The 27,868-nt window shown below is 41.9% G+C and overlaps 1 protein-coding gene across 1 annotated transcript; it reads left to right on the forward strand.

Moving 5' to 3' along the window:
• The first annotated feature begins 1,653 nt into the window (after positions 1–1,653).
• LOC126049326 (cytosolic phospholipase A2 epsilon-like) lies at positions 1,654–26,709 on the forward strand. Its single transcript, XM_049825504.1, has 20 exons — positions 1,654–1,680; positions 3,247–3,319; positions 10,776–10,912; positions 11,236–11,367; positions 12,587–12,627; positions 13,536–13,578; positions 14,153–14,216; positions 15,583–15,743; positions 15,954–16,046; positions 16,707–16,744; positions 17,791–17,947; positions 18,431–18,567; positions 19,066–19,288; positions 20,508–20,622; positions 21,250–21,387; positions 22,067–22,174; positions 23,330–23,521; positions 23,998–24,164; positions 25,624–25,807; positions 26,471–26,709. Exons 1-20 carry the CDS (start codon positions 1,654–1,656, stop codon positions 26,707–26,709), a joined length of 2,469 nt encoding a protein of 822 aa, XP_049681461.1.
• The last annotated feature ends 1,159 nt before the right edge of the window (positions 26,710–27,868 follow it).

Genomic DNA, 27,868 nt, shown 5'->3' on the forward strand with positions numbered 1-27,868 from the left:
TTTTCATCAGGGTTAATTAGTCCATCTTCATCTCCGTGACTAATTACAGTACTGACATAGGTGTGCTGCATCCCAAGTCAGCCTTGGGGTATCTCTGCATTGTGTCCTGCTGGCTGATAAAAAAGCTGCCTTTCCCTCTCTGAGGGAGTTCCTCCTACTCTCAAGATCATTCTGCAGCTCTTTCTTTCAGCTTCCCCCAATGTTTCAATATCCTCTTTCTGAAACAGCAGGGCACCAATTGTGATTTTTTTTAATTTTTTTTTAAAATTTCCAGATCATTGATAAAAACATGCAATAGGCTTATAACTGTTTGCAATCTCTCTAGGAATATTTTCCTTTGGGGTTACCCTCCTTGGACTACTGCTTTTTGTGATCTGTTATCCATCCTTAATGTGTTTAAAGTTCACGTGACATTTGTTGCATCTAGTTCTTAAGTTAGAGTGTCTTAAAATGCCAAATGTTTTAGGAAATTCAAATTCTATCATGTCTGTGAAGTTACCTTTATCGATCAGTTCTCAATTCATTGCAAAGTGAAATGAGATTATTTTGAATTTGATTTCTCTGCTAAATTTCATAATAGCAAGGGTGAGGTTTTTTAAAAAAAATCTCTCATCTTTTTTTACTTCTTGTGTACTCACTTCACGTACACCCTCACTGAGACAGGGGCCACCTCACATGGTGTGCAGCGCCCTGGACAGTGAAGCCTTATAAATGTGAGGACATAAAGAATACATGAGAACATAAAGAATAATTAACATTAATCTCAACGTTAATTTCACCCTCCCAAATGTATTGTCTTGGAGAACATTCACTCAAGCACCTTAATTCAGATGTACAAAGTAACAAAATTTCTGAGAAAGTGAGTGACCTTTTAAAGCTTTGCCTTTACAAGGGAAACTCTCTTACAGTTTCAACAGGTGAGTTGGGAATTGTTTCACACAATATTTGTCACTGCAATATCTGCTTGGCTGAAAGACAGCTCACTGCTTGGGCCGAGCAAAATGGAAAGTGAGATGGGGATTAAAAAAATTCTTTCAGATGCGTCTTTAAGGAAAGACCCACCTACTCCCTATCGGCAATAAAAAGCTACAAGAAGTCTTTTGTATGCACATCAGTTTGTTCGGAAGTCCTTGGCCGAAGAAGTCCTCGTTGCCCGCTTCTGGGCAGCCAGCTGGACCCTGGCTTGGGTCAGCCACCTCCGCACGGGGGGCTGCAGTGGGAGAGCCCTCCGGCGTGCAAAAGCACCGTGGCCTCCTCAAGAAGTGATGGGGATGCTTAAAAGTATAAAACATTTGCTCAGTGCCCATAACTGTGAAGGGAAGACCCCTTTCGGGTCTCGATGTCCCTCTAAGTACAGCTGCAAAGGCCATCCTTCTGCAGTGCCGGAGCCTGGGTGTCTGCGCCTCGGTGCAGGGCTGCAGCACGCACTCACCTCCAGGGCAGCGAGGAGGAGGAGGAGGAAGGAGGAGGAGGAGGAGGAGTTGGGGATTGCTCAAGTGGTGGTGGAGGGGTGAGGCGGCGTTGAGTCAGGCACTAACACACCTGCCTGCCTGCTCCCGGCAGCTTAAAGCACGAGAAGCTGCCTGGCTGAGAGTCTCCCGTACCCATCCGCTGCCACGCTTCGCACCTGGGTCGGACGCAGAAAAGACCACGATGGGGCTGTTCTACAGTAAGAGCCAGGTAAGAAGAGGAAAGAGGAGGCTCTGTGATGAGCTGTGCAGGCAGGCCCTTGGCGGCAGAGGGGACCTGCTGTAGGAGGTGGTGTTCTACCTCCTGTATCTTCAGTGCTGAGATTTCTTCTTCAGCACCAAGGCTGTGAGAGCAAGGCAGGGCTTCTGCCTGGCGTTTGTGCCTACTTTGTGTTTTGGCCTTCAGGAATGCAAGGACTTTAATGCTGCAGTAATTTAACTATTTTGAAAATTCCCAATTAAAAAAAGAAATGTTTTTGTACATTGGCATTGTCTTTTGCTTCCATTCTGTTGGGCTAGGCAAAACAACCTGCTGAGAAAAAATAAGGAGGTATCACTAATGTCAATGGGTACATGGGGAAAGCCAGGAAACTAATATTTTGTGTGGGGTTACATATAGCTCTTCTAAAAATTGTGGCAGTTTTGGGGCATAAGGCAATGAATGGTGACACGTTGTTATATATCAAGCTACATATTCGTTGCAGTGATATTCCCTGCTCTATAGGTAGTGTGCGTGACCTGTTTCTTATATGTGTTTGTTGCATCACTACATTTTGCTCTTCCATTTTTCCTCCTCTTTGTTGCTGGTTGGATTTTTTTGTGGTTTTGAGGTTTCTTGGTTGGTTTTGGTGAGGGTTTTTTTTTGTCATTTAGAGCATTAAATGTGCAGTTTTTCCTCCTTGTATTCCTTTAAAAAGACAATTATCTAGGGAAAAAGTACCTCACCTTCAGTACCTGTACTTTTGATTAAATACCATGTTTGTCTGATCCTTGCTTAGGATGAGAGAGGATGACAATCAAACCAGTTTCCTGGCAGGTTTGTTAAACGTCTTTTGATAACCACTTAGGTTTAGGTGGTTTCCCAAGATTTCCATTGATACCTTCCTGTGACCTTTGCTTAAAGGAAGATTGGATGAGCTGAATTATTCAGAGAGAAATAATTACAGAGTTGTTGCTTTCACTCCCCCCTTCTGAGAAGGCAGGGAGATAGCTCTCTAGAAGACACTTTTCAGGTCCTCATTGCGTGAGAGCCAGCACTGCTCTACGTCAAACATAACAATGGAGTTACATGGCTATAAACCAGCTGACGAGCAGCATCGTTACACCATGATATCGTTACTAATTCCTGCCCTGCTAGATTGTCTGCTGTTTGTTGTGAAATATAGTGGATATATATGACATCCTTTGAATTTGCACAGACCAAGATGTGTGTCAGCTGTATTAATAACACAGCAAGGCTCACTATCATATGTTTCTCTGTGATTAGGTTGTAAAAGTCAGAGACCTCGAGTTGAGGGTTACCACAAGTTTCCTCAGAATGGAAAATGGAGGACATCAGAGGTTTGTTCTGTGATTGAATGTACATTTTGGGTCTCTGGCCACACCTGGCTGCAAACCTTCTGGGAAGAAGGGAAAGATCATGCACAAGGAAGAACCTCAGTTCAGGAATGTTTTGGATGGTTGGAACTGAAACACTTAATTCAATGCTATCTCTGACTGTGCTCCTGTTCTTTATCTCTGAATTCTCATCCCATGCATTTTGTATGCTGTTCAACAGACAGAACCATCTCCATGCAACTTGCTCACCGTAAAAATCATACGGATGAAAAATGCCAGGAAAGCAGACTTGCGTGAGTATCTTTGCTATATCCCTGGAGCATCCACATGCTTGTAAAACTACTCGGAATATAACCAAGTGTCACAAACACTACCAAGTACTTATAAAAGGAGAGAGAGAGAGAAGATGCGTGACTGTGGTATGCTGAAGATGAGGTAGCATAGTTAGAAGATATTGTTTATTCTTCTGTCTTTGCCAGTGTAACACTGAAGTCTAGCCACCAGCTGTAGTTCGGATCATGTTTGCACAGAATGCATAAAATGTTTTACAGCTGAATCTGCAAAGAAAGCGTGTTTTATTCACAGGGAAGGCTGCAATAAGAAGTTTAGATAAGGCACTTCTTTCTGTGGTTCCTTCTTATAATAATGTCCACCCTGTGCACCCCTGCACCTACCACAGAATATTTTATGTGAGCTGAGGAGTGGACACTTGACATCTCCCATGGACTGTCAAATTTGATTCAGCGAGAGGAACAGCTGTGTTTCAAAACTTAGTTGAGGGCTCATACCGTTAGCTTTTCTATTCTTAACTATTTTTACAAAATCACCAGGAATGATAGTTATGGAAAAGTTTATTAATGCTCCATAAATATATGAACTGCAAAGCACTAGAAAAAAAGGCGTGAATGACAATCATCTCCTATCTGAGGAGATGACTGATTGTCTTGCATTTATTCATTTATACAGACAAGAAGGTCTGAATCCAGAAAGGTCTGAAACCAGACCAAGCTAAATTTGTTCAGGAAAAATGATGCAAGACAAGACACCTGTCTGGGCCTTTCCAAAGTAATTTATTTTGAGTTCTGCTATAGTTTCTCTAGAGACCAAAGGTATATGAAGAAGATTTTCTCACTCTAATTTTAATCGAAGAAAAGTAAGATACTTTCTAGTTGCTGAATGTATGGGGAAGCAAACTCTGTAGGAACCTTCCCATTGGACTACTATTAAAGTGCGGAAAGGAGATATGAAGCTCAGATATAGGCTGGAGACAAATCCCTTGCTACAGCTAAAACCTATTTGAACATACAAATGTGCACTCTGAACTGAAAGAGGTGTGGAAAACTATAGTCCTTAGATATCTCCCAAATAATCATGTTCTATTAAACCATCTGCATGATAATGAGCTTACCAATCTTCCTCTACACCTTTTTCTCATCTAGGTCAACGCTTCTTATTTTTGTCTTGAAACTATTTTTATTCTGAAGGGAGTTTCCTATGTTTTGATGCTGTCTTTCCCAATACTAGAAAATTTCTAGGGCAAGGGACAGGTGCTGAAGTGCTCAGGCATTTCTGCTTCCCAGTCCAAGACACATCCCACCAGCCTGTAAAGCTTATTAAAGGAGCAGTCTGAATGCCAGAGGTGCTTTTGGAGCGCGGCACAGGGTCTGGAGCAGCAGTAAAGCCACAGCACGGGCTTTCCAGGCTGAGGCTGTTCTGCCTTGCACTGTGTGAAGCGTATACTGGCTGTTGCCCACAAAACAGAATGACGGACGTTCACCACCAACATGGCCAAGCTATCATCTGTTTGAAATGGTAGTATCAGTCAAAATATTGAGGGGAAAAAATTTTGCACAAACAAAACAAAAACAATATTTGCAAAAGGTGAATGCTTTGCTTATTGGGTACTTCCATCATGTAGGAAAAGAAAATCACACCAGTCATGGCACTGCCTTGCTTACGCTTAATTGTTGAATCTGTTTTTGATTGACAGCTGCTTAATTCCAGTAAGATTTGATTTTGCTGAGTGTAAAATTTGTCCATTGCATTTATCAGAAAGATCTGCTTTTAAACCATTTCAGGACATAGTTTTCTATGTAGCCAGACTTGTAGAAGTCACATATTTCAATGGCCTCCAGAAGGTCTCCCAACCTGGTGCCTCAGGTTAACTTTATTATTTGTCTATCTGCTCCATTTTCCAGGTAATGGAGATGGGAAAATTAATCCATAACAATAGACTCTCAAAATCTCACTAACATCTCCCATGGAATAGATAATACAAGAACTTTAATAGAAGTTCAGTGCATAAGATAGTATTTTTATCTAAGACAATTTGAATTGTTTAATTCTGCTTTTTAAACGCTAAGTCTTTTCAGTGTGCCCTTGTGCTATTCTGTCTTTTCTTCTGTGTAAATTATAACACTAATTTCCACTTGTGTTTTGATGCATAGCTGATATCATTGATACCACCTGTGAATTCAGTGCCTTGTTTGTGTTCTCCACATTCCCCCTTCCCACTGAGCACACCCACATCCCCATCAGGCTCACTGGGGCTCTTGATATTCCTGGACCTGTGAACACTTGCCAGTTCCCAGATTTGGGTGTGTGTCCCATCTGCATCCTGACTCCCTAATGGGGTGAGACTTGGATGTGCACCAATCCAACCCACCCTTAAAAACAGGGCTTTCGCTGCAGAGAATTTCAAATTTCAAGCTTGGCCTCTCACAGTCCTTGAACAACCGCCATAATTCCAGAAAAAAACAGAAGGACATGTCTTTTCACAGCACGTGGTTCAGCTTGGGAACTCCCCACGGCAGGAGATCATGGATGCCAAAAGTTTACGTGGATTCCAGGTGGAGACTGGACAATTTCATAGAACAAAAAACCAGTGAAGGTTGGCTTAGGAAGTCTCTGAACCTTAAATTGTGAGGGCTGGCCATCTTATACTCTTCCTTAGACACCCACTACTAAATGTGAGGCATATTCTCCTCTGGCACTGATGTCCATCCCTAACAAGACGTACAATCCTTCCCCGAAAAAAGACAAAGGGGTTAAAGAACAAGATACTGGAGAGAAACAAAACCATTAAGTGGGATTAACAAACGAAGAAGGAAACAGTGTTAAGGGTTAAACAAAAAGGTAAAAATAGGCAACTAGATGGGAACACTGAACTGAGCAATTTTAAGCCATCATTCCTTGCTTCCTGAAAACATCCAAGAGCCCTCAGTGGACACTGGCTGTGTGCCCTGGGCTAAATGGACCTTGACTGGTGTAGAGTTAAAAATATTCTTCAGCATTTTCTTAGTAAGAAAATGGTATTTTTGAAACTTTTATGGCTTTTTTTTTTTTTTTTTTTAAATCAGGCTTGTTAATCTTGGAAAATTCCAAGTTTTGGACACTTTTTATATAAGGCTTATATTATTTTGGGTACAATATGTACAAAAATTATTAAGTATGTTTTACATTTTTATAAAACCCCCACATTTTATGGCATTGAAGTAGCAGTTCTGCCATATATTAGATCAATTAATGTAATGGCCATTGAGATCCTGAAAACAAACATAGCCAGTGAAATACATTATTGTTTAAGGAACTATGGTTCAATGTGATACTTATTGCAGGAACCCACAGATTTCCTCCAGTGTTTTGTTCTTGCACTGTTGTTATTGTTTCATTGTTATTTATTACTTACTTCACCATTTAAACAGTTGCAGTTATGTACCAACAGCCTATTGCTCTAGATGCTGCTTGAAATCTTGTTATAAAATAAAAGCATGTGGACTGATAAAGCCCGACAAGGGAGAAAATGGGGAAAAAAAGTAAGGTTATTTAGCAACATCTCAGCAAAGGGATGTTTTAAGGAGGGATGTAAATGAGACTAGTGATACTATTTTAGGGATGCGTGTAGGGTGCTCCACCCAATGTGAAGGGCAGGGTGGGAGAAAATGTGAAAGCTTTTTATTGAAGTTTAGCTATTAGGAGATTAATGTTGAATGCTCCCTGGAGGCAGGAACTGATCTCCCAGGACTAAATTAATTCTTATAGTCTAACTGTGAAGGGCCTTGAGAAGGAAGGTGTTTACTTTCACAGAAGTAACCCACATTCTTATTTAAAAAAGCATGTTAAAAGTTCCAATTATCTAAATTATCTAATATTCTGCACTCTAGAAAACAGCAATGCCTGCCTGTCCACCCACCCTCAGCCAAATCTCTGCTCAGCTCCACAATGTGGGAGGAAGAAGAAAAATGCTTTTCTCAGCTGGTGGGGATAGTTTGTGTTTTGTGACATGGATAGGTCCAAGTGAGGGGAGACATCATCAAGGGGATGATCTGGGCAAACAGTGTTTGAGGCCACATTCTTGGTTTGGATCCCTTCCGCGCAGTAAGAAAAACTATACTGTAACAGTCATGAAAAAAATCTACCCCCTAGAAATAGCCTCAATGCGAGCGCTTAAAGGCAGCCCAAGAAGAGGAGGAGGATGTCTCGGTTTCTGCCCAGGTTACAGGGGGGCAGGAGGTTGCGTCTGTTAGCATCCAAAAAGGAGGTAGAAGTAAAATGAAAAATTTTTGGTTTAGCCCCGTTTGAATTCGAGCTGTCTATGAGACAGGTGAGATTTTAGCTCAAGCCAGAACAGCTGGTGCTCTGCTCTTGTCTGGGATGCAGCATGGTGCTGGGGCTATGGTGTTTCTGAGCACGGGTCACGTCGCTGTAATGCTTTCTAATGGCAAAGCACAATTAAGATCCAGTCCTGCTGCTACCCTGGAAGATAATTAGAAACTTAGTGTAATAACTGGACGAAGAGACCGTGCTGTCATAAATACCTGCTGCCACGCCTGCTTTTGGCAGGATATTGCCCCACGGTGATACCACGGCTGCCACTCCAGGCATGTTTGACGGCTGCTCATGTGTCACGGTCCAGGGGAGGGACACAACAGGTTGCTGCTGTGAAGCTCTGATGTGTGTACCACGTCTGAGCGTAATCGCCGTCGTTAGGTGGTGGTTAGGCTTACGTACCAGGGTAACGATGCTTTGCTTGCACGTGGCTGGCAATGGGACCCTTGTACGTATACGTGAAGAGGCGCTTGATACAAGGCAATGGGATATCGCGGCGTGACCGACCGGCTCGGGCAGAGGATACGCTGTGGAGCGCCGGTTCTCACAGCTACTTGTGCCTGGAGCTGGTCGGGCAGAATACAGGCCCGAGGTATTCGAGAGGTGTAAAAAAGGTTCCTGGGAGTTGTGCGTGCCTCTCATAACACCTGGAAAATACTTGATGAACAAGAGGCAAGTAGGTTTCAGAGGACACCGCTGAAGTACAAAAGGCATCACCAAACACGTTTGCAGATGGGAAGAGGGAAGCAGGCTTGTTTAGCGGCTTTGTCAGAAGCCCCCCCAGAGAAAGTCAGAGATCTGAAATGAGAAGTCAGAGCTCTGCCGTCTGACAAGAAGTTATTTCTTAAAGGTGTATGATACAGTGCAGTAGCAGAAAGTGAACATCTGCAGAAAAGAAAAAATTGGTGGACTTTCGAAGTAATACTTTGTTCTTTGCCACAAGCCTAGTCAGAGCATGTATTGCTATTTGGGAAACGTCAATGAAATAAAGTTTGGATTGCCCGCAAATTTCTGGACTCAGGTCCTTCTGATCTTCTTCCTAGTGGGGACAAGAGCTGGCAGCAGTCTGTGCTAATACCAACCTGGACTTCCCAAGAGCCTAAAAGGATTTTCACATGGACATTTCCTGTATATACACAAAAGTTTAGAGTGATTAGGACTGTTAGAAATTCAGGTGATTTCTATGAGTTTTGATTTGATTTTATTTTTTTTTAGAATTTATATCCTTGTATATGCCAAAACTACCTTAATCAGTCAAAGTTACTCTTTTGTTTTGTTCAGAGGTACTCAAAGAAAGATGACTTAAATCTCAGGGGAGTCAGGAAAAAAACCAAACAGCTGGCTTTGTTAATTCTTCAGTTACATAGAGAGTGTGATAAAAGGAGGAGTCAATCACTCTGTGTTTCCCAAAGTCAGGTCTACCAGTAACGCTAGGTGGGACAAGACTAAGTCTAGTCAGATGAAGGTGTGTCTGCTATGCAATGGCAGGAATGCTCTAGTAGGTGGTGTTACAAAGAGAGGAAGTATAATCCTAATGATGGGGTTGGCATTTATGGGCAATACTCCCCCATGCTATCTTTGGCACTCGTGTGCGTGGTTGTCCCTAACTAACAGATTGTATTCTGTGGGGTGATCATCCCTGACTTTTGAGTGTGGGTCCACAGGATTGTTAATCTCGTGACTCATGTTTGCCTTTTATTTCTTAATAACTATGACAAAACGTATTTGCAGGCAGATTATTCTGACCTCAGAATGAAAGTGCTTGTTGATGATGTAAGCACTGCAGACTGCTGTTAACCACTGTTTCATACTGAAGCTTTGGTGCTGAACATCCCTCACCTACAATGGAGCTCAGGTGGGAGTCCAAACTTTATAACAGGCCTCTTCATCTGGGAAAGGAAAATGAAAATACTAAAGCTGCCCTCCCTACAGCTGGAAATATTAAAATTCATAGGTGAACTTTATGACCTGAATACACCTCTAATTGAAACAGCAAAGCCAAAGCAATGCAATCTTGTGCAAAGCAGCAATGTGACCTCGCTCTGTGCTGGGAAGCGCAGACAAGCTTTCACCTGCCCATCGAGTGTTGCAAATACCCTTATCCCTCTCTGGCTGAGGCACAGAGATGCAGGTGAAAGCAGTGGCATTAAGCAAGATTTTTTTATACAGCTTTACTGGCAAAAACTATCCTTCAGGACAGCTGCTTCTCAAACCAAATGTTACACCGTCAGTCTGTTCAACATTTCAACACCTTTCTCACATGTGCTCATTTTAATCCACTTCAGAGGATTAAATGCAATTAATCTTTTCCACAGATATTAATTTAGTTTTCTTGAAAATTTTTTCTTGAATTTTTTTCCTTGAAAAGCTCTGTTGTTGAGCTCTGTGGTGTATGTGTGTGTTCCCTTCTTTAACTTTCCAAAAGGGAAGAAGGCAGACTTTAGTCAAATGCCATGGTGGAAGACCTGCCTTCTGTGACAGCGATGGGCTTCTTGGGAACCTTCAGTGAAATGAGCTCCTGTCGCCACTGCGTTGGCAGCCAGATGTGCTAGAGAAAAGAAAGGTTGCTCCAAAAGTAGACAAGACAGAACTTACAGCCAGAGCTACCCCAGTAACATTAAAGCATGTCCATGCCTACCTGTGGAAGCCCACTCTGTATGAGCTGGGCTCTGTCTGTCCAGCAGCCCACATCACAGCTCTTAACGTGATCTGCTCTGTGTTGCTGACAGGCAGCTGAACCATCAGCGGTGCCCAGCCCTCTGAGGCTCTGGTGTGTGCATGCCCCTGTGCGTATGGATGGCTCGTCAGCGTCAAAACCTTTGAAGTCTGATATATATAGATAGTCTGGATGTGTATTTCTCCAAAAAGGAATGCAATGTAACTGCATATTTTGAATGTTTATTGTTTTTCCAGCAATTAAAAGAAGTAGTCCTCAAGAAGAGCAAACTGCCAGGCTTTCACAAAGAGTAAAGCAAACCGGTTGCCTAGACTGGCTTGATAGCACCTTAGCTAGCATGCTGGCCTACGTTCTGCATATTGTCCTGTGTACAGAGCTTAAAAATTCATACACTGCAACACCTTATGGGGTACTAGATGTGTTTCCTTGGTCCATTGCTTTCATGCTTTCCTTTTTGTCAACAGTAACCCAGTCGGACTGCTACGTGAGCCTAAGCTTGCCAACAGCATCTGTGCAGCATTTCCGCACCAAAACGGTCCAGAACAGCAAGAACCCGACATGGAACGAAACCTTCCACTTCACGATTCAGAGCCAGGTTAAGGTAGGAATGGCGGCTAGCCCCAACAGGTATTCTTACCAGATGTCAAACCTACCGTATAGCCTTTGCACACTGCGGGTCTCTCTGAGTTCCCTTACAAAGTATTCGTACTCTTTTATGTAGTTATTTAACTTTCAGTGGTTGGATAAGACTGTATCGTCCTGAATAGTCAATTGTCTGTAGAGCACACCTGCAAAATTTCCATTTTACTGTTGCCTTTGCTTTCATTCTCAAACTTCTTTCCTAAATTCCTTTAGCTAACATGAAATATCTGTGGCATCTGATGTTTGTTAAACCTTATACATTCTAATTTTTTTTGATTCCAGAACATTCTGGAGCTGAAAGTTTGTGATGAGGACAACATAACTGAAGATGACCATCTCCTTACTGTATTCTTTGATGTCTCCAAAATCCAGCTTGGAGAAAACATTCAGCTGTGTTTCCAGCTGAATCCACAGGTATGGAAAAAAATTCAAGGACAAAGCTAAGGTGATGTGGTCAGGTGAGAATGTCGTTATCTCAATCTTTCTTCTTGTGTGTCCCATATACAAGCCTTTCTTATTGCCCATTAGCCACCTGAGGATGTCCAACTGTTTCAGGGGTTGATACCCAGTGTCGCTTCTGTAATTACTGCAAATGTGGGGTGCTGCTTCTACAGCAGGTGGCCAACATTATTGGACTTGATTGTGCGGTTGCTGTCCTTGATGTCAAAATATGGAGAATTTACTCCAACAGTTTTGGGCAACCCTTTGCAGTTGGAGGTGGTGCTTCTGAGCTGTGCGTTATGCTTTGCTAATATAAAAGTAGTGATCTGCAGTCATAAGCTGCAAACCCTATTTTCATAAGTGAGTTTTTCAGCAAGTCTTTATTTCATAAAGTTGAGACAACTTTATACTGAAGTTTTCAGGACAGTTTTTTAAGCCCAGAAATACTTTACTTCAGTGAGTGCTGATTTGATTTGATACCTGTTTTGGAAAGGCTGGCTCTCCGTCCTGTGTTTTCCTTAGCACTCACACTATGGGCCAACAAGATGATGTGAGGTGCACCAAAACCTGCGAAGGAGGAAGGAAGTCTCAGGGGAAGGGAATTACAAAAGACAAAGATGAAGACTGAGCATGCAATGAGGCTAAGTGTGCAGACTCCACCAAACCAAAGTACACCCTCCAGAACACCCTGGACTTCATACGCCCAAGCGTGCCACCATATTAAGGTGCCACCAGGCCCATCTGCACAGGCTGTGGGTGAGGGCTGGGAGAGGGGCAGGATGATTTGGATGCACCAGAGAAATCCAGCCTCGCTCATGCTGAGGATCAGTGGGGAGTGCTGAGAGCTTGTGGGAGAGGAAGGGAAAGGGGATTGCAGGTGGCCTGTGAAACAGTGAGGGGTGAACCTATGACTGCAGAAAGGGGGAGCAACCACCAGAGGCCCTGCACTATGTATTACATTTGGCCCGCAAGGTCTAAAGTAGGAGTCTGCTAAAATAACGGGTATGACATTAGAAGCATGTGATGCTAGAATTATAGAAGTAGGACATGAAGAGAATCAAATTTGTTGCATGCACGGTAACAAAAGGTGGACGCTGGCTTACAGATTCCCCTGAAGAGAACAGATTCCTGTAGGGTATCTCTCTTCACAGGAGAATCGACCTGCTGTGACTGCATTCATTTTCTTTCACAGGGAAAAGAGGAGCTGGAGGTTGAATTCACAATGGAGAGCAGGTGCGTAAGGTCAAACAGGGGATCAATAGAAATGTAAGCCAGAGGCAAAATGTTACTGACACAAAACATCTGTTTTACACTGGCAACCCCTAACACTGTCACCATCTGAATAAAGCAGAGGGGGGCTTTGGGTGTTCAGGAAATGCTTGTGTAGGGTATTTAATGGAGAAGGGGTGCATGACAGTGCATGATGTGCGTGCATCTACGCTGGGCATCCAGGCACGCGGAGAAGCTAGCACAGATGCGAATGGGAGGATAGAGATGTCCCTGAGGGCTGCTGCTCCCCAGGCTGCAAGGGGCATTCGGCACAGGGGGAGAGTTTTGAGTTTCAAATCCCTCTTGCTCCTGATACTTGGAATTTGTTTCAGTTGTGGGAATAGGTTAGAAAAATTTTTTTACTGTGTTTCCATATTGACTGTACAGTTTATAGAGAGAATGGGTGTGTAAATCAGTTCTAGTGCTGCTGTTGATTTTTAAGGTAAATGGTAGTATTATTTCCTTTGTTGTTATGGCACGTTGGATGAATTTACCAGTGTTTCAGCTCTGATCCCCCAGGTTTGAACTGAGCAATATGGCACAATAATGCATTTATGCCATCCCTGCGTAAATTTGCTTCAATGTGTCAGAAACGATCCTGTCTGATAGTGAGGAGCTCCTCTGTTCAGCAGATCTCCATAAACAGTTTAAAGTTCAGACTCAAGCCTGTGAGAGGCAAATTGGATTGAATACCCAGCTAGAATTTCTGATGCTCTTTGTGCATGCTGCCTGTCCAAAGATGGACTTTTAAAGATAAAGATAATGAATTAATGATTAAAGAAGAGTTAAAAACAAACAAACAAACAAACAAAAAAAACAAACAGAAAAAAGAAAGTGTTTTTGAATTGATTGTTTTCCATTTTGTCTTTCAGTCCGGATCCTCCTGAAAACATTGTTACTAATGGAGTTTTAGTGGTAATGTTAATTTCATAATCCTTTCCCTGCCATATAGCAATGCTTATTGCAAAGCTAGTATTAAGGGTACCAGGCAGTTGGTCCATACAGCATCAGCCAAGAGGCAGGCTAAAGCCGGTGTCAGCATTGGCTTTCTCACGCAGTCCCTGCCAGTGACTTACGCTGCCAGAGGCTGCAGCTGCCAAAGCTGCGAGCTGCAGCCAGCGCTCGCCTCTGCCCAAACCCAGCTGGGCTTGGACGGACAACATCCCTCCGTCCGCCCCGGGAGAGCTGGGCTGAGCACCCTGCCCGGGGAGCCTTCCCTTGTGGCTGATCCTGCCCCAGGCCCTCGAGGGGCTGCTTCTCTCAGTGGGAGCCAGCAGATCCCTTCTTTTTCCTCATCTCTACACGATCTGTTATTTCCCATGTGGAAGCCCAATGCCACCTCCCTAGGCTTGGTAAGGGGGTTACAGACTGGCACCATCTCTCCCCCCCAAGCCCCCCCCCGTGCCTTGCACATGCCTGAGGGGCTGGCCAAGGCAGAGCTCTGCTGACAGTGAACCCCTTTTTCTCTTTCCCTGGTTGTCTCCTACAGTCCCGTGAAGTTTCCTGTTTGGAGGTGCAGGTGGACGGCGGGAGGCTGAGGAAGGACAGTACAGGTGAGCCTTTCGCCGTCTTACGGAGCAAACCTGGCTGCCACTTTATGGAAAAAGCACTCAGTGTTTTACACTTGAACACCCTGGTTTAAAGTTATTTAAGATGCAAGACAAAATCTCACTGATGCCAGTGGCCTGTGGAGGGGGCTTTAGTTGGGAAAAAATATACGTATTATTGCAGAATATGGTGTGAAGAGCATGTGGTTTGGTTTCCCCACAAAATACTTTCCTTTTTAATAACATCTTTTCAGATGCTTATAATTTTCCAAAATATTTGTCCAGGGAACTGAATTTTTTTTGAGTCCTAAACTGGAGCTAACTCCTATTGTTTCCTGATTCAGAGACAAAGAAAATGGGCAGGTGAGGACTGGGCCTCTTTTATCAATTCAACTTCTTAAAATTTCTTTAGGCATAAAAATATAAAACATGCCACTAGGTGAAACACAAGACACACAGTGTATTACCGAAGACATTTGTTGCAGATTTTAAGCAGCGCATCACTACTATGTTGAGTCCATGCTCGTGGACCTGTGTATCTCCCACACAATTTTTAAAACATCTCACTGACATTTCCTGGTGGCCCCAATCCAGCAAACTGCTTAAGCATGTAGATGATCCAGCTGAGCTCAGTTGTCACAGTGAAGAAATTTGCTAGATGTGGCTGAAAATGCTTGAGTGGGATAATTCTTTTAAAAGCTGATTACACACCTTTGAGTGTGTGGATTTACAGAGTGTATTTCACCTTGAACCTGGGTTGCTTCTGTTCTATATAAAGACCATTTGATGCTTATTATATGAAGGCCAAAAACCACCAGATGTTATTTCTGTAAGTGCTAGAAATTATTTCAAAAGAAATATTACAAGTTGAAGTAAAGGGAAACATGATAGAGGGACTGAGATTTTACTGGTTCCAAAGAGAACTGTGCTCTGCTACCAAAAAAAAAAGTTTCTCCCCAAAGTCTGAAATTTTCAAAATACCTTATTATTATACCAGAATAATATTTTAGTACCACATAGTGTCTTAGTGCTGAGGTATTTTGAAAATTTCAGACTTTCAGGAGAGAGTGCTTTTCTCCCCTCAGACTGTTAGCTGTGAGTCATTATCTAATGAATAGAGCACTAGTCTCAGCAATCACAGTATAGATGGAAGTGCAGTGGTACTGTAGCAACAGTTACTATACGGCACATTCTGTACACAAGCTCTAAAGCTAAAACCCAAAGGCTCAGGTAAGTGAGTCTATTTATTTATCCTATAATTGGAGTATCAAAATGAAGGTTATTACTTAAGAAAAGCATATATTACATTACTGTGCAAACAAATTCTCCACATTTTTTTGAAGACCTTAAGTTTGAAAATCCTTTGCTTCAGAGAGAAAGTTTGCATTAACTGTGGAGGGGTCGTATGAAGGAACCCAGACCCACACGCTGAGCTCCTGCCTCTGCCCGACCTCCCCGACCAGGTTCCACTACATCAAGTATCATCAGTCGGCACTCACTGTGGCTCTACCGCGGCGGAGGCGGCTCAGCAGGGTATGTGATCACCACTAATGTGTAGCTGGCTCTTTGCTGTCTACTTCTTTGGGGACCTCTAAGACCTGAGTGTGTGTGCAGGTCTGCGTATGCAGGGAATTGGTAAGTGCATGTATGTAAGTGAGGCTGGGGAGACTGCTTTTACCTCTTTTTTCCCCATTTTTGTATAAGAGTTAACTGTCATTATTCTTTTTTACCCTTTTTTTTCAGTCTATATCAAGTCAAAATGAAAGGGATATGAACGAGTCTGTGACTCTAGCTCTGAACTTGCTTCCTATACAAGAGAAAATAACAATAGCAGAGGTGAGAACAAGTCTTTCTTAATAAAAACCAGCCCAACACACATTCAATTTGGTGGGTGATGAGAGTCTTACAGCTCAGTGATTCAGTTCCTGTCAGGCACCATGCATGCTACAGTGTAAGGTGTGAATGACAGTCACTCTGCAACTATGTGATATTTATTTTTTTTCTTTTGTTCTGCATGTGGTTCCAGGCATGCCATTCAACCTTGTTCTGAGTTTACATTAGTTTCCTCAGGACATATCTAATAAGTTCATCAACCTAGTATGTGAGTTAACAGTAATGGATATGACAATTAAGACTTATATTTGCAAAGGGAGAGCCTGAGGCGGAAGATAAAACAGAGAACATCCATATGCCTGTGGTTCAGATGCCCAGCTTTCAATGACCTTCCCAGAAAATGAAGGTTAAACTAGATGTTCAGCTATGAAAAGCTGAGGGGCCCCAAGCCCACCTGGCATGGGTGAATGGCCCGCTTCTATTCAACCCAGACTGTACTGGAGCTTATTATATCTCTCACAACTCAGACCATTGCTGGCCAGATTCTGCAGCTGTGTTGCTGACTGCAAAGATAGTGAAACTCAGCCCGTAGATGCAGTGGGGGAGGAAGGCACAGGATTAATGACCTGAGCATGCTTACACTGTTTGTATTGCGATTTTCAGGACAGGACAATTGACTTGTACACAAAGGCAAATGAATGGTAAGTGAGTCTCCAGCAAGACCTGATCCTGTAACTGGGAGACATTTGCACCTACGCAAAGCTCAGTTGAAAACAGCAGGGGTCCATGCAGGCTCAGTTGTAAGCAGAGGTGTGCTCATCTTTGGGTTGCAGACTTTTGTTTGCCAGGTTTTCCTTTTTCAGTGATGGAGACTTAAACCATGGGTCCCCTTTCCTCCAAGTTTCCCAGCTGTTAGTGCAGCTCAGTAAGTAGATCTCAATTTGTGTGCAATTATGCCCACAGCTGGAATAAACAGCTCCACAAAGAAATCGTATTTCTGTATTATACAAACAAAATAACACCAAGGCATGATAGCTGTTTCCCTAATCAACTGCAGTGCCTGTTGACAGAGGTTATCTAGTTACAGGCACATATGGCGGCACTACTGAAACTTGAAAAATGAATTCTATCATAGAATCATAGAATGATTTGGGTTGGAAGGGACCTTAAAGAGCATCTAGTTCCAACCCCCCCTCCTATGGGCAGGGACACCTTCCACTAGACCAGGTTGCTCAAAGCCCCGTCCAACCTGGCCTTGAACAGTTCCAGGGATGGGGCATCCACAGCTGCTCTGGGCAGCCTGTTCCAGTGTCTCACCACCCTCACAGTAAATAATTTTTTATAACATCTAATCTAAATCTACCCTCTTTCAGTTTAAAACCGTTACCCCTTGTCCTATCACTACACTTCCTGATAAAGAGTCCCTCCCCATCTTTCCTGTAGGCCCTTTTTAAGTATTGGAAGGCCACTATAAGGTCTCCCCAGAGCCTTCGTATATGCAAATACAACCAGAAGTGTGTTGTAGGAACCTTGTTACCATACCGGGACAGTATGTCATGTTCTGCTCTGCCTTCCCATTTGCATTCTTGTTAGCAGCTACAGGAATTAGCAGAGGCCTGCCTGTGGTGTTGCTCCTTCTCATTTATTACATGATACTGTCCACAAACTTGTCCGTAAACACACATAAGCATAGCTGGAGTTGACCACTGTGAATAATAATATAATAATATTTGTGCCCTGGTCTCAGGACTCAGGGTCTGTGTTTCAGGCCAAGAAACCTGGATGCCCGCCTAGGGTTTGACCTGTGCACTGAAGAACAGGATTTCCTGCAAAATCGGAGGAAGGTAGTTGCTGCTGCACTGAAGGAGGTTCTTCATCTGGAGGAAGATCTGCAAGACCATGAGGTAATCAGGAAAGGCACCGCTGGGGGATTTTTGCCTCTCTTTTCCCCTCAAGGGAATGAGGAATGATTTCTCATCTCCAACCAGATGAGGAGTGAGGACCTCAGTCAGCAGCTTCTCCTCCAGGGTACTGTTTGCAGTCAAAGTGATCTCAGCCGGAGAGCTCAACAGCCTGTCTGGATGAGCAAAGTCTCTATTTCCACTTGGCTTTCAAATGAATCATTTGAAGGAGCTTCAAACCAATGAGTTTGGTCCGTGTTTCTTAAAAACCCTTCCTGAAGTGCCCAAATCTTCTAGTATATCCCACAGGGATGTCCAGCAACTTGTATTTATGACTCATGGAGCAGTGTTGTTTTATCTCCATTCTATGTGTTTTATTTTACTAGTGTCTGGATGTTGCTTTTGCATGTCTGTCATCTTTTGACATGGATGTACCTTAATATTGCTTTCCCACTTGTGCTTTCTGCCCTTCTTTGTGTTGAACAGGTGCCCATAGTGGCTGTGACCACAGCAGGATGTGGGATAAGAGCACTCACTGCCATGTATGGCAGCATTTTGGGTCTTCAAAAGTTGCGTGTTCTGGATTGCATTTCATACATCAGTGGCTCGTCAGGCACAACATGGTGAGGAGTCATTTTGATACTGTTTTTTGGATCTTGTTGTGTCAAGCAAAAGCCATGCTTTGTCTAGGGTTTTAGTTCTCAGCGAGGGTAAAAAGGGTCTATTGAGTTATTGCTTCCATCTTTGGTCTATGAATGCCAGGGTCACCCATGAAAGGCCTATTGTGCATCATACATTTGGTGTCACTGAAGTAACTTATCCCTAACCAAAAGAGAAGACTTTATTGGAAGTGCAAACATCCTTAATCCTATGCAAAGTGATCCTTTATGGTTATTTACTGTTGGACAGAAACAGCATAGACAGCTGGTGAAGCTGCTTGTGTTGGATCCCAAATCAAGTGACTTTTGACTGATTGCCTTTGGACTTGCATTTCTGTTCAAAGAGGAGCGTAACCTAAAGATAAAATAATAAATGCCCAAAGCTCTGTGAAGTATATCCTCTGAGTTTCAAAAGCATCTTTGTCACTTCTTTCCGCTTTCCACCATGTTTCCTGCCTGCAGGACAATGACAAAACTGTATGAAGATGCTGATTGGTCACGTAAGGATCTTGGAGAAATAATTATTGAAGCTCGGAAGCAAGCAGCCAAGTGCAAGATGGGGGCTTTTTGCTTGAGAAGTTTGAGGAATTATTACAGAGAGCTGAGCCAAAGGACCCAAGCAGGACATAAAACATCTTTTATTGATCTGTGGGGGCTCATGATTGAATCCATGTTAAATGATGGGGTAATGTCTATACATCTTTCTTCTCATAAAGTTGGTGACTTGATCTTTATGACTATGATGACAAATTAAAACCCTAGGAAGAGACACCTGACCAATAACAGTGTACTTGGTATGTAGGCAGAACACCACTTACTTACATTCATAACTTGGAGACGTAGTGAATGTCTATGCTGGAGTCTAAAGTGCGATTGAATGTAGCATAGAAATGCTCAGACTAGCTCTAAAGTAACCAGCATGCTAATTAACACTGCAGTGGTCCAAGAAATTTTTGAGGTTCTTAGGTGTTTTTTTATGGTCCCATGCTTTTATGTCTCCACTGCTGCAACATTTACACAAGCTGCAGTCATACCTTGAATGTACTGCACATATACCCCATATGTAGTTACTGCACTTTGTGATTTAGTGATGAGAAAGTATATTGATCCAGAGCTCCCGAGACATCTTAGTTACAGAAACTGTGATTTTGTAGGTGCCTTTTGGCTACTTTGGATTGGATCTCTCAGGACCTCCTGTTCCTAATTTTGTTGTAATGACAAGCAAAACTTTCAATGTAAACTAGCAGACTGATGATAGCTGGAGAAAAAGCTAATTTATCTTAAAATCCTATAAACATGGTCTATATTTTGTCTAGGTGACACAGATAATATGAAATACTCTAATTTCATATCATATTTCACATTGCGTTTCTGGCCTCAGTGCTACATAGCAAAATTTGCTAGAGTTTAATTTGGCTGAAGTACACTCAAAATCTCTACTTCATGTATAAAATAAGTTCTTGATATTGGACAGCTCAAGGATTTTTCCACTGTGGATGATAACTTTCAATAGAGTTTTCAAAAAAGATCTTGACTAGAAGGGTCGTTAACGTGCTGCCTTGAAGAACTCATATGTTTAACAGATGAACTATGTGATAAAAGCTGAATTACCCAGATCTGCCCTATTTTTTCACTTACATTTAGTGATGCAAAGTTAGAATAGCATGTGAAGCAACTCATTACTGTTGTTGTATACTGACTGTAGAACATGGCTGGTTATCCTAACAACAGTTATTCCTGTTCCCATGATTTTCTTGCCCTCTGTTATTCAAGCACATGGAAGTAACTTTAGAAGGAAATTCAGGAAAACGATATCCCATATTCAGACTTTGTAAGCTGATGTCTTTAAGGAACTGTTTATCAGCTAACCATTATTTTACTTTTTTTTTCCTCCCCAAATCCAGAAATGCCACCACAGACTTTCTGATCAACGTCAGGCAGTGAATCAGGGTCAGAACCCACTGCCCATCTACCTTGCCCTCAATGTCAAGGACAAAGTTGCCACCAAAGATTTTAGAGGTAATGTTTCAATTCTGGAAAAGAGCTGTGGTTTTGCGTGGGGATACAGTAAATAATGACAAATTGCTTTAAATTCTCACTTCCAGACAGGAGAAGTCCTGTTCAGATATGTAAAGAGTAACTGGGCAGCCACAGGCTGGACAGCAACAGTTCAGTATTTTGTAAGATCTCCTAGCATGTAAACGTGCATATTCAGACATTAACTTCAGACTAATAACACGACACAGATCTGTGACACTGTCTCAGAAATGCTATGAATTCTTAAAGAAAGCGATTCACTAGAGCTTTAAGGTTGCTTAAAATATGTTTTTCATGATTGGCTAAAGGCATTAAAAGCAGTAGAAGTCAATCCATGTTCTAGTCCACCTTCCACGAGAAAACTTCCCACTTGCTAGATAAAAAGAGAGCAGAATTTAAGTTTTCCTTTAGCCCTGACATTGCTCTTTCACAAACCTGCAGACACTAGGACAGCTGGTTCAGTAGTGGCTGTCAGTCAGCAGGGTTCATTCAGGGCACATGCTAAGCCAGCTTGCCTGAGGGGGCTGACGCCTGACACATTTATTCCACATCTGGCAACTTGACTGTTTTCAGTAGCGGAGCTAACGTTGTTGGTGCGTGTGTTGGCAGAGTGGGTGGAGTTCACGCCGTATGAGGTGGGCTTCCTGAAGTACGGTGCCTTCATTCGTGCGGAGGATTTTGGCAGCGAGTTCTTCATGGGTCGCCTGATGAAGAAGCTCCCTGAGTCCCGGATCTGCTTCATGCAAGGTGACTCACCAGCCTGGGGGAGTGACAAGATTTTCAAACACTAATGATTCTGGAAATTAGTCCCCAGAAACCTGTTCTGCATTTGGCAGCAGAGGTACTGGCTCAGTCAGCTTGAAATTCAGTCTGTCTCCTGAGACTTACTCAACTGCCCTTGCTAGCAAAGGTGGTTTTACCATTTGTATGAAGATAAAATGAACCTAAAATGACAAATAAGTTGTTATATACCTTTGCGAGTGCTTTTGAAGCATCACCATATTCCCCGTAGCTTGCAAAACATTTTGAAAGTTGGAAATCTATGAGACTTTGTGGAAGCTGGAGGAAAAGTTGAGAAGAAATAAACAGGGCAAGAAAGAGGGGAATCAGGGAAGGAGTTGGCTGAAAATATTTCTTTATCGAAGGAAAAAGGAAATGAAAAATAGGAAAAGGATAATGTAAAATTTCTAAAAAAAAAAAAAGTTCCAGGTAAAACATAGCAGAAGGGAAAATACTTTGAAATTTATTCTGAAATAAGTTTGCCTTCTGAGTCAGCTCTACCACTGAAATAGATGTGTGGACTTATGCAAAAACTACATAGAAATACGAAAAGTTGAAGAGCTGTGCAAGGAGCAGAAGGCAGTTTTTAAAAGAACTTCCTTGTGTTTACCTCAGCACTACTTATTATACCTCTCCCACTTCCTAGGAATGTGGAGTAGTATCTTCTCTAAAAACCTCTTGGATGCCTGGCACGCAGCTGACAATTCAGAGGACTTCTGGCGCAGGTGGACCCAAGACAGAGTGACTGAAATAGGTAAATCTCAAGTACCCTTTGACTTATAGCCTCCTTCCTCCAGGCCCCTCTGATAGGGTAACTGCACTCACATTTTTTGAGGTTTTTTGTCATCCTGGTTCTCTCAGCTTTGGGGTATGGAAGGCACCAGGACAATCAAGGGATTTGATTTTACTGAATAGCCAGTGCTTTGCTTAAATAGTGAGATTGTTATTAGAAGGAAAGGCACCATCAGACAGACCTTGATGGAAAAGAGATAGGAGATGGATACATAAGGTGGTCCTTAAAGTGTTGTGTTTTAAAGGCTGGAAAGAAGAACTTCTGTCAAAGCCTCATGTCAGCTATTTGTTAGCCAGAGGGAAGCTTGAGTGTTTCCTTTCCAATATCTACTCATCCTACACAGTGCATCCCTCCCTCAAAATCTGACTGAACTGAAAGATTTAGTAGAGGTCAAAGGAAGTCAATGTAGTGGAGCTCTAGTACACCAGCTGAGAGAGGCAGCTCTGTACTGAAAGACCATTCCTTGAAAATACTCATGAGCATCTTCATGTTAAAATTCAAGCAAAGTCAGTGATTTCATAGTGAACAGACTTGGGTCACATTTCTGTGGGCTATGTTTTTGGAAAAAAATCCTGAACTCTTATGTTTGGGTTTATATAAATAATTTGCAAGTTTGAGTTGAATTCACCAGGCCAGACCTGAACCAAATGGAACAAAGTCTTTTTTTTAAAAGTAAAAATGTTTAGTTTAAAAATAAAAAGTTAAAATTTTTCTATTCTTTTCAAAACAAGCTTTGAATTTCATAGTTAACCTAAATCTAAAACCAGTAATCCCCTCAAATGTATAAATAAAATTATTTTCCCCTGTTTTGTTTGCTTGGAAGAGTGAATTACTTTAACCTGTTCCAAAATCATGTTGCTCTATGAGAAAAATGCTCCTTTAGTCAGATGTAGCCAATTGAGGTTAAGAAAACAATAGTAATTTTATATTTTTTGTCAAGAAATTAACCAGAACTCACAGCATGCCATAGGGAAAATTAACTCAATGCTGAAAGCTGTGAACACACAATTACTATTGGTACAGAATAGTCGCTGACCCTTTCTCCTTTTTGCACCAAGCCACCTCTAAATTGTGGTTATAATTCAACTGCATGTCATTTATGCTATGTATCTCTAGAGGAACAACCAGACTTGACCGAGAAGCCATACGAGATGGCTACATGCATGTTCACTCCTACGAGTGGCCTCTCCACGGCTCTCCGGGATATCCTGACGGACCGCCCTGCTGTCTCCAAGTACCACAACTTCCTGAGGGGCTTCCAGATGCACAACGAATACATCCAGCAGGAGCATTTCACAAAATGGAAAGGTGTGGACAGCACTTCTGCCTACGCGCCTCAGCGATCATCAGGGTGGGCGCAGGGGCTGGGATTTATCGAGGGGCATTTGTACGTCCTGAAGAGAATGGAGTGGGTTTTGTGGTTAGCTGATAGTGCTTGCTGAGAGGAGAGGAGGGAGAACTAACTAACTTCTCACATCTTTCACTTCCAGTAACACAACTGTTCAATTTCTGGGTTGTTCAGCACTGAAAGTCCTCAATGGGATGAAAACTGCTGGGGTGGGGCTTTGCACATACGGAACACCTGCCTAGGTTTTGGTGTAGTTCATGGGTGTGGAAACACCAACAAAACGTGAATGGAGAGGCTGAAGAGAGATTTAGGATTGCTGCACGCTATCTTAAAGCAAAGGGAATATATGGAAGGGAAGCTTGCCTTCCTTTTGCTTTCTGACTTGACAGATGTCTTTCTGCAGTGTGCTAATAGCTCTGAATCTTTTACTCTTTAGACACTTTGCTAGACACCTCTCCTAATGACCTGAGAGGCAACTCAGAGCACCTGGAGTTGGTGGATGCAGCTTTCTTCTTTGAAACCAGCTGCCCACCCCTTATGAGACCAGAGCGGAAAGTGGATGTCATCATACACTTAAATTACACCGGTGGCTCACAGACCTTGGTGAGACGTCTCAAAACTCTCTTTATTTAGTAACAGCTTTTCTTTTGCTTTCCACAAGTTTCAGACAGGTGTCTGTAAAACATGGAACTTAGTGGAATTTAGTAACATGGTGTTTCCAAACCTTAGAAGAAGAATGGAAATTCGCAGAAGGGAAAATATCTGTTTTTCTCAAACTGCTTTTGAAATACCCCTAAGTGCTTCACCAATGAAATACAGAGTGGCACAGTGAAGTTATGATGGTTGAGCTGCAACTTCTATTACAATTATATGTAAGATTTAATAGCACAAATATAGCTGGGAAAACTTTGTGATTCAGATGCTGAATTTAATCTGCATTTTCTTTAACATATAAGATATTATTTGTCTTTATTTTAATGTGTGATTTTCTAGCTGTCCAAGAACAACCTACTGAGTGAAGAATTTAATCTCTATTTTTATCTCCTTTAATAAATACAATTTTTTTCCTTAAATAGTGGGCTTGAAGCAAGACATCAAATGCATTTACTATGTTTGCAGAAATCTGATTTGGTTAAAATGTTTATATAGATTTTGAAAGTAGTATTCACCACATAAAAAGACAGATTTAGACTTCCAAATATAGACTCATAACTGTAAACCTGTCCCTGAAGGGCACCACAGAAAATACAAAGTTCACTGGTTGAGGCTCTGTCATTTTTTTCAAGTGGAAGATACTTTAATGCTGCTCTTACACTGTAATGCCACATGAAAAAATATTTGTCTCTGTACTGCAGCTGAAAAAGAGCATATGTAATAACTTGTATTACATTTCTTCCTTGTACTCTGAAGTCTTTTGAAAATATTTAATTCAAACTGAGGTGGTACTTCAGTGTTTTGTTAGATAATTTAACATAGTTGATCATCATAAATGAGCCTTCTGATGAATGCTTGTAGTGCTATATTTTGAGGTCTAAAATATGTTAGCTTGAAATCTCATATTATTTCTGAAATTCAAAGTTATAGAAATGGGTAAGTTGTTCTCAAAACCCTGCTAAGGTCTACTGAGGTCAACTCACAAGTAATACTGCAATATAAACAGATAATGTGACTGTGAATCTTACTGTCTTGGATCACAAATTTAGTTTTTAGATCTACATTTTTCTGACTTAGTTCTCCTTTAATCAATGATGCTCTATAACATGCATTGAATTGATCTGTTGTGTTTCTAAATCATGTTCCCTTCTTAGAGATGTGCCTTGGTACCTATTCAAACCCTCTTTACCATTCTGATATTAGGTTTTTTCCTGTAAGACTATTTCCAATTAGCTCCTCGGGCAAGAGAAAAACAGTCCCTGGGGCTGCAGGTGCTCACATCATTGCTGGCTGTCCAGTGGTAGCAGTCTATTTTGTGCAACTTGGCATGAATTACAAGGCTTCAGCAGCAGCCTGATCTTGGGTATCTTTTCTATTCCTTATGCTGCTGTTGTTGGGCCATGACCAGCCCCTGGAGCAGGCTTGCAGATACTTCTCAGAGCAGGGAATTCCGTTTCCCAGCATTGGGCTGAAGGATGATGAGAAGAACCTGAAAGAGTGCTATATGTTTGATGGTGCAGACACCCCAGGAGCTCCTCTGCTGCTTTATTTTCCATTAGTGAATGACACCTTCCAAAGATATGTAGCACCTGGTAAGTTAACAGTGCCTATCTAAATTTATTGACCTAATGAACTTTCTCACTCCCTGGGTATTTTTTCCTCATCTCAATACAAAAATCCTTTGTCTGTCTGCCTGTTCCTACTAGCAAATACATTGCAAAATGGGATGACACAAACTGTTTGCAAAATCAGGTGAAGCCACTGTGCTTTCTAATTGGGCTGTTTAATGTATTGATTGTATATGCTGGAAAATCAAAGCAATAGTACCTAAACTAATACAGTCACTGTGTCCTTTTGGGCTAGTATTTGAGATGCAGGCTTTGTTTTTATGACGATTTCCAAGGTTACTAATATTCTGCTTCCTCCTGTACTATATATCTCTTTATTCCTTTTACCTTTACAGTATGTATTCTATGCAAGAACCTTCAGGGTAAGACTTAAGCACCTGTGACCACATAAAATGACGTGCCATGAGCTGGCCAGTAGAAGGTGCTGTTTGCAATGGAATGATGTTTAGTGACACTATTTCTTTTAATTCCAATAGACTTTGTTCAGAAGTAGATTTTTCAGAGATTATAGCACTTGTCTTCATAGCAATTGCATCTGTGACCTCTCTAAATTATTCTTGACATAGTCTATCAGAGTACTGTAACTCCCGGGGACTACACAAACACCTTCCCTTTTTCCCTTGACAGGCATGTCACGTAGTGCTGCTGAAATGGAACAGGGCAAGGTTGATATCTCCAGTTTCTGCTCTCCATACTCAACGAGGGAGGTCTCGCTGAAAGCAGAAGATTTCAACAAGCTCCTGAAGCTTACTAATTACAACATCATGAACAATGAGAACATGATTCTTCAGGCCTTGCGCATGGCTGTGGCACGGAAGAAACAAGCTCCGAGCCAGCCAATATCACAAGCACAGTCCTCTGCTTAAACAGCATTTTTCTTTCCCTTACTAAGTATTTACCATCAGAGCACATATGCGATAGCTACTTCGCTGTTCTTGGCAGGTGCCATCTCTAACTAAGTAACCTTCTCAAAAAAATAAAACTCAAAGTATTTGTTTCAAAGCCACATGGTTTGGTTTACTAAGCAGTAGTTGCTTTTTGATCTGGAGTTGTGATATCAAACACAGCAGTCTATGTTGTTAACACTATCTCACTGTGATGATCAAGAGGCAAAGGTTCAGCTGCGTGTGATAGGGAAATAGTTTTAGCTCTCTAGCTCTAATATTTTATCGTCTTGGTAGCTAGTCACTGGTTTTTTTTTCACCTGCAAAATATTCTGGCATTTCTTTGGGACCATTAATAGCAAATCCATAAAGTCCTCTTCAGACACAGAAGGTGGTGATCATGCAGTATCAATTTAAATCATATTATTGGTTTTAGTAACTTAAATTAAATGGTGTTCTACCTCTTAAGGCTTTTGTTTCCCAGGTGCTTTTTTGCCATGAACTGTTATGAAATATATATATTTTATGAAGGATATTTGATTTTTCAAACTTGTGCTGGATAACAGATGTATGGATGGGTGGACTTTTAGGTCTTTGAGGACATCTATTCTTATCAATTAAATCAAACTTATGAATTTGTTTTGAAGCACCATTGCCATTTCCTCTCACAATCAATGGCGTTCTCTCTCAGATCATGTGTGTGTGCTGCAGTTGCCTCCCCCAAATGCAATTTTGCTGCAGCATTATCTGGAGCTTGTAGTGAATTGAAATATTACTGAAACAGATAGCACATGAGGGTGATTGCAGGATGTATGGTGATTGCATACAGACAATCACACTGGAGAAATGGAGTAAGACACCAATATTCTGTTCACTGCATCACAGTTGTTAAACAGCCATAAAATGTAAAATATAGCTGCTAGGTATGCTAGTACAAATTAAGATGATATGATTGCCACAGCCTAACTAGTTATTTGACAAGTACATTGAAGTGCGGTGGCTGAGGGGGAAAAAGCTGATTTATACACACATAGCACAAAAACATAACAGTTCTCAAACCCCAGTGCTGTGGCCAGAAAAACAGAAGAAGAAATGCTTATCCTGGGAATACACAAAATGATGCATGCACACATCTGATAAA

Source organism: Accipiter gentilis, chromosome 22 (assembly GCF_929443795.1).
Source record: "Accipiter gentilis chromosome 22, bAccGen1.1, whole genome shotgun sequence".
Classification (NCBI taxonomy): domain Eukaryota; kingdom Metazoa; phylum Chordata; class Aves; order Accipitriformes; family Accipitridae; genus Astur; species Astur gentilis.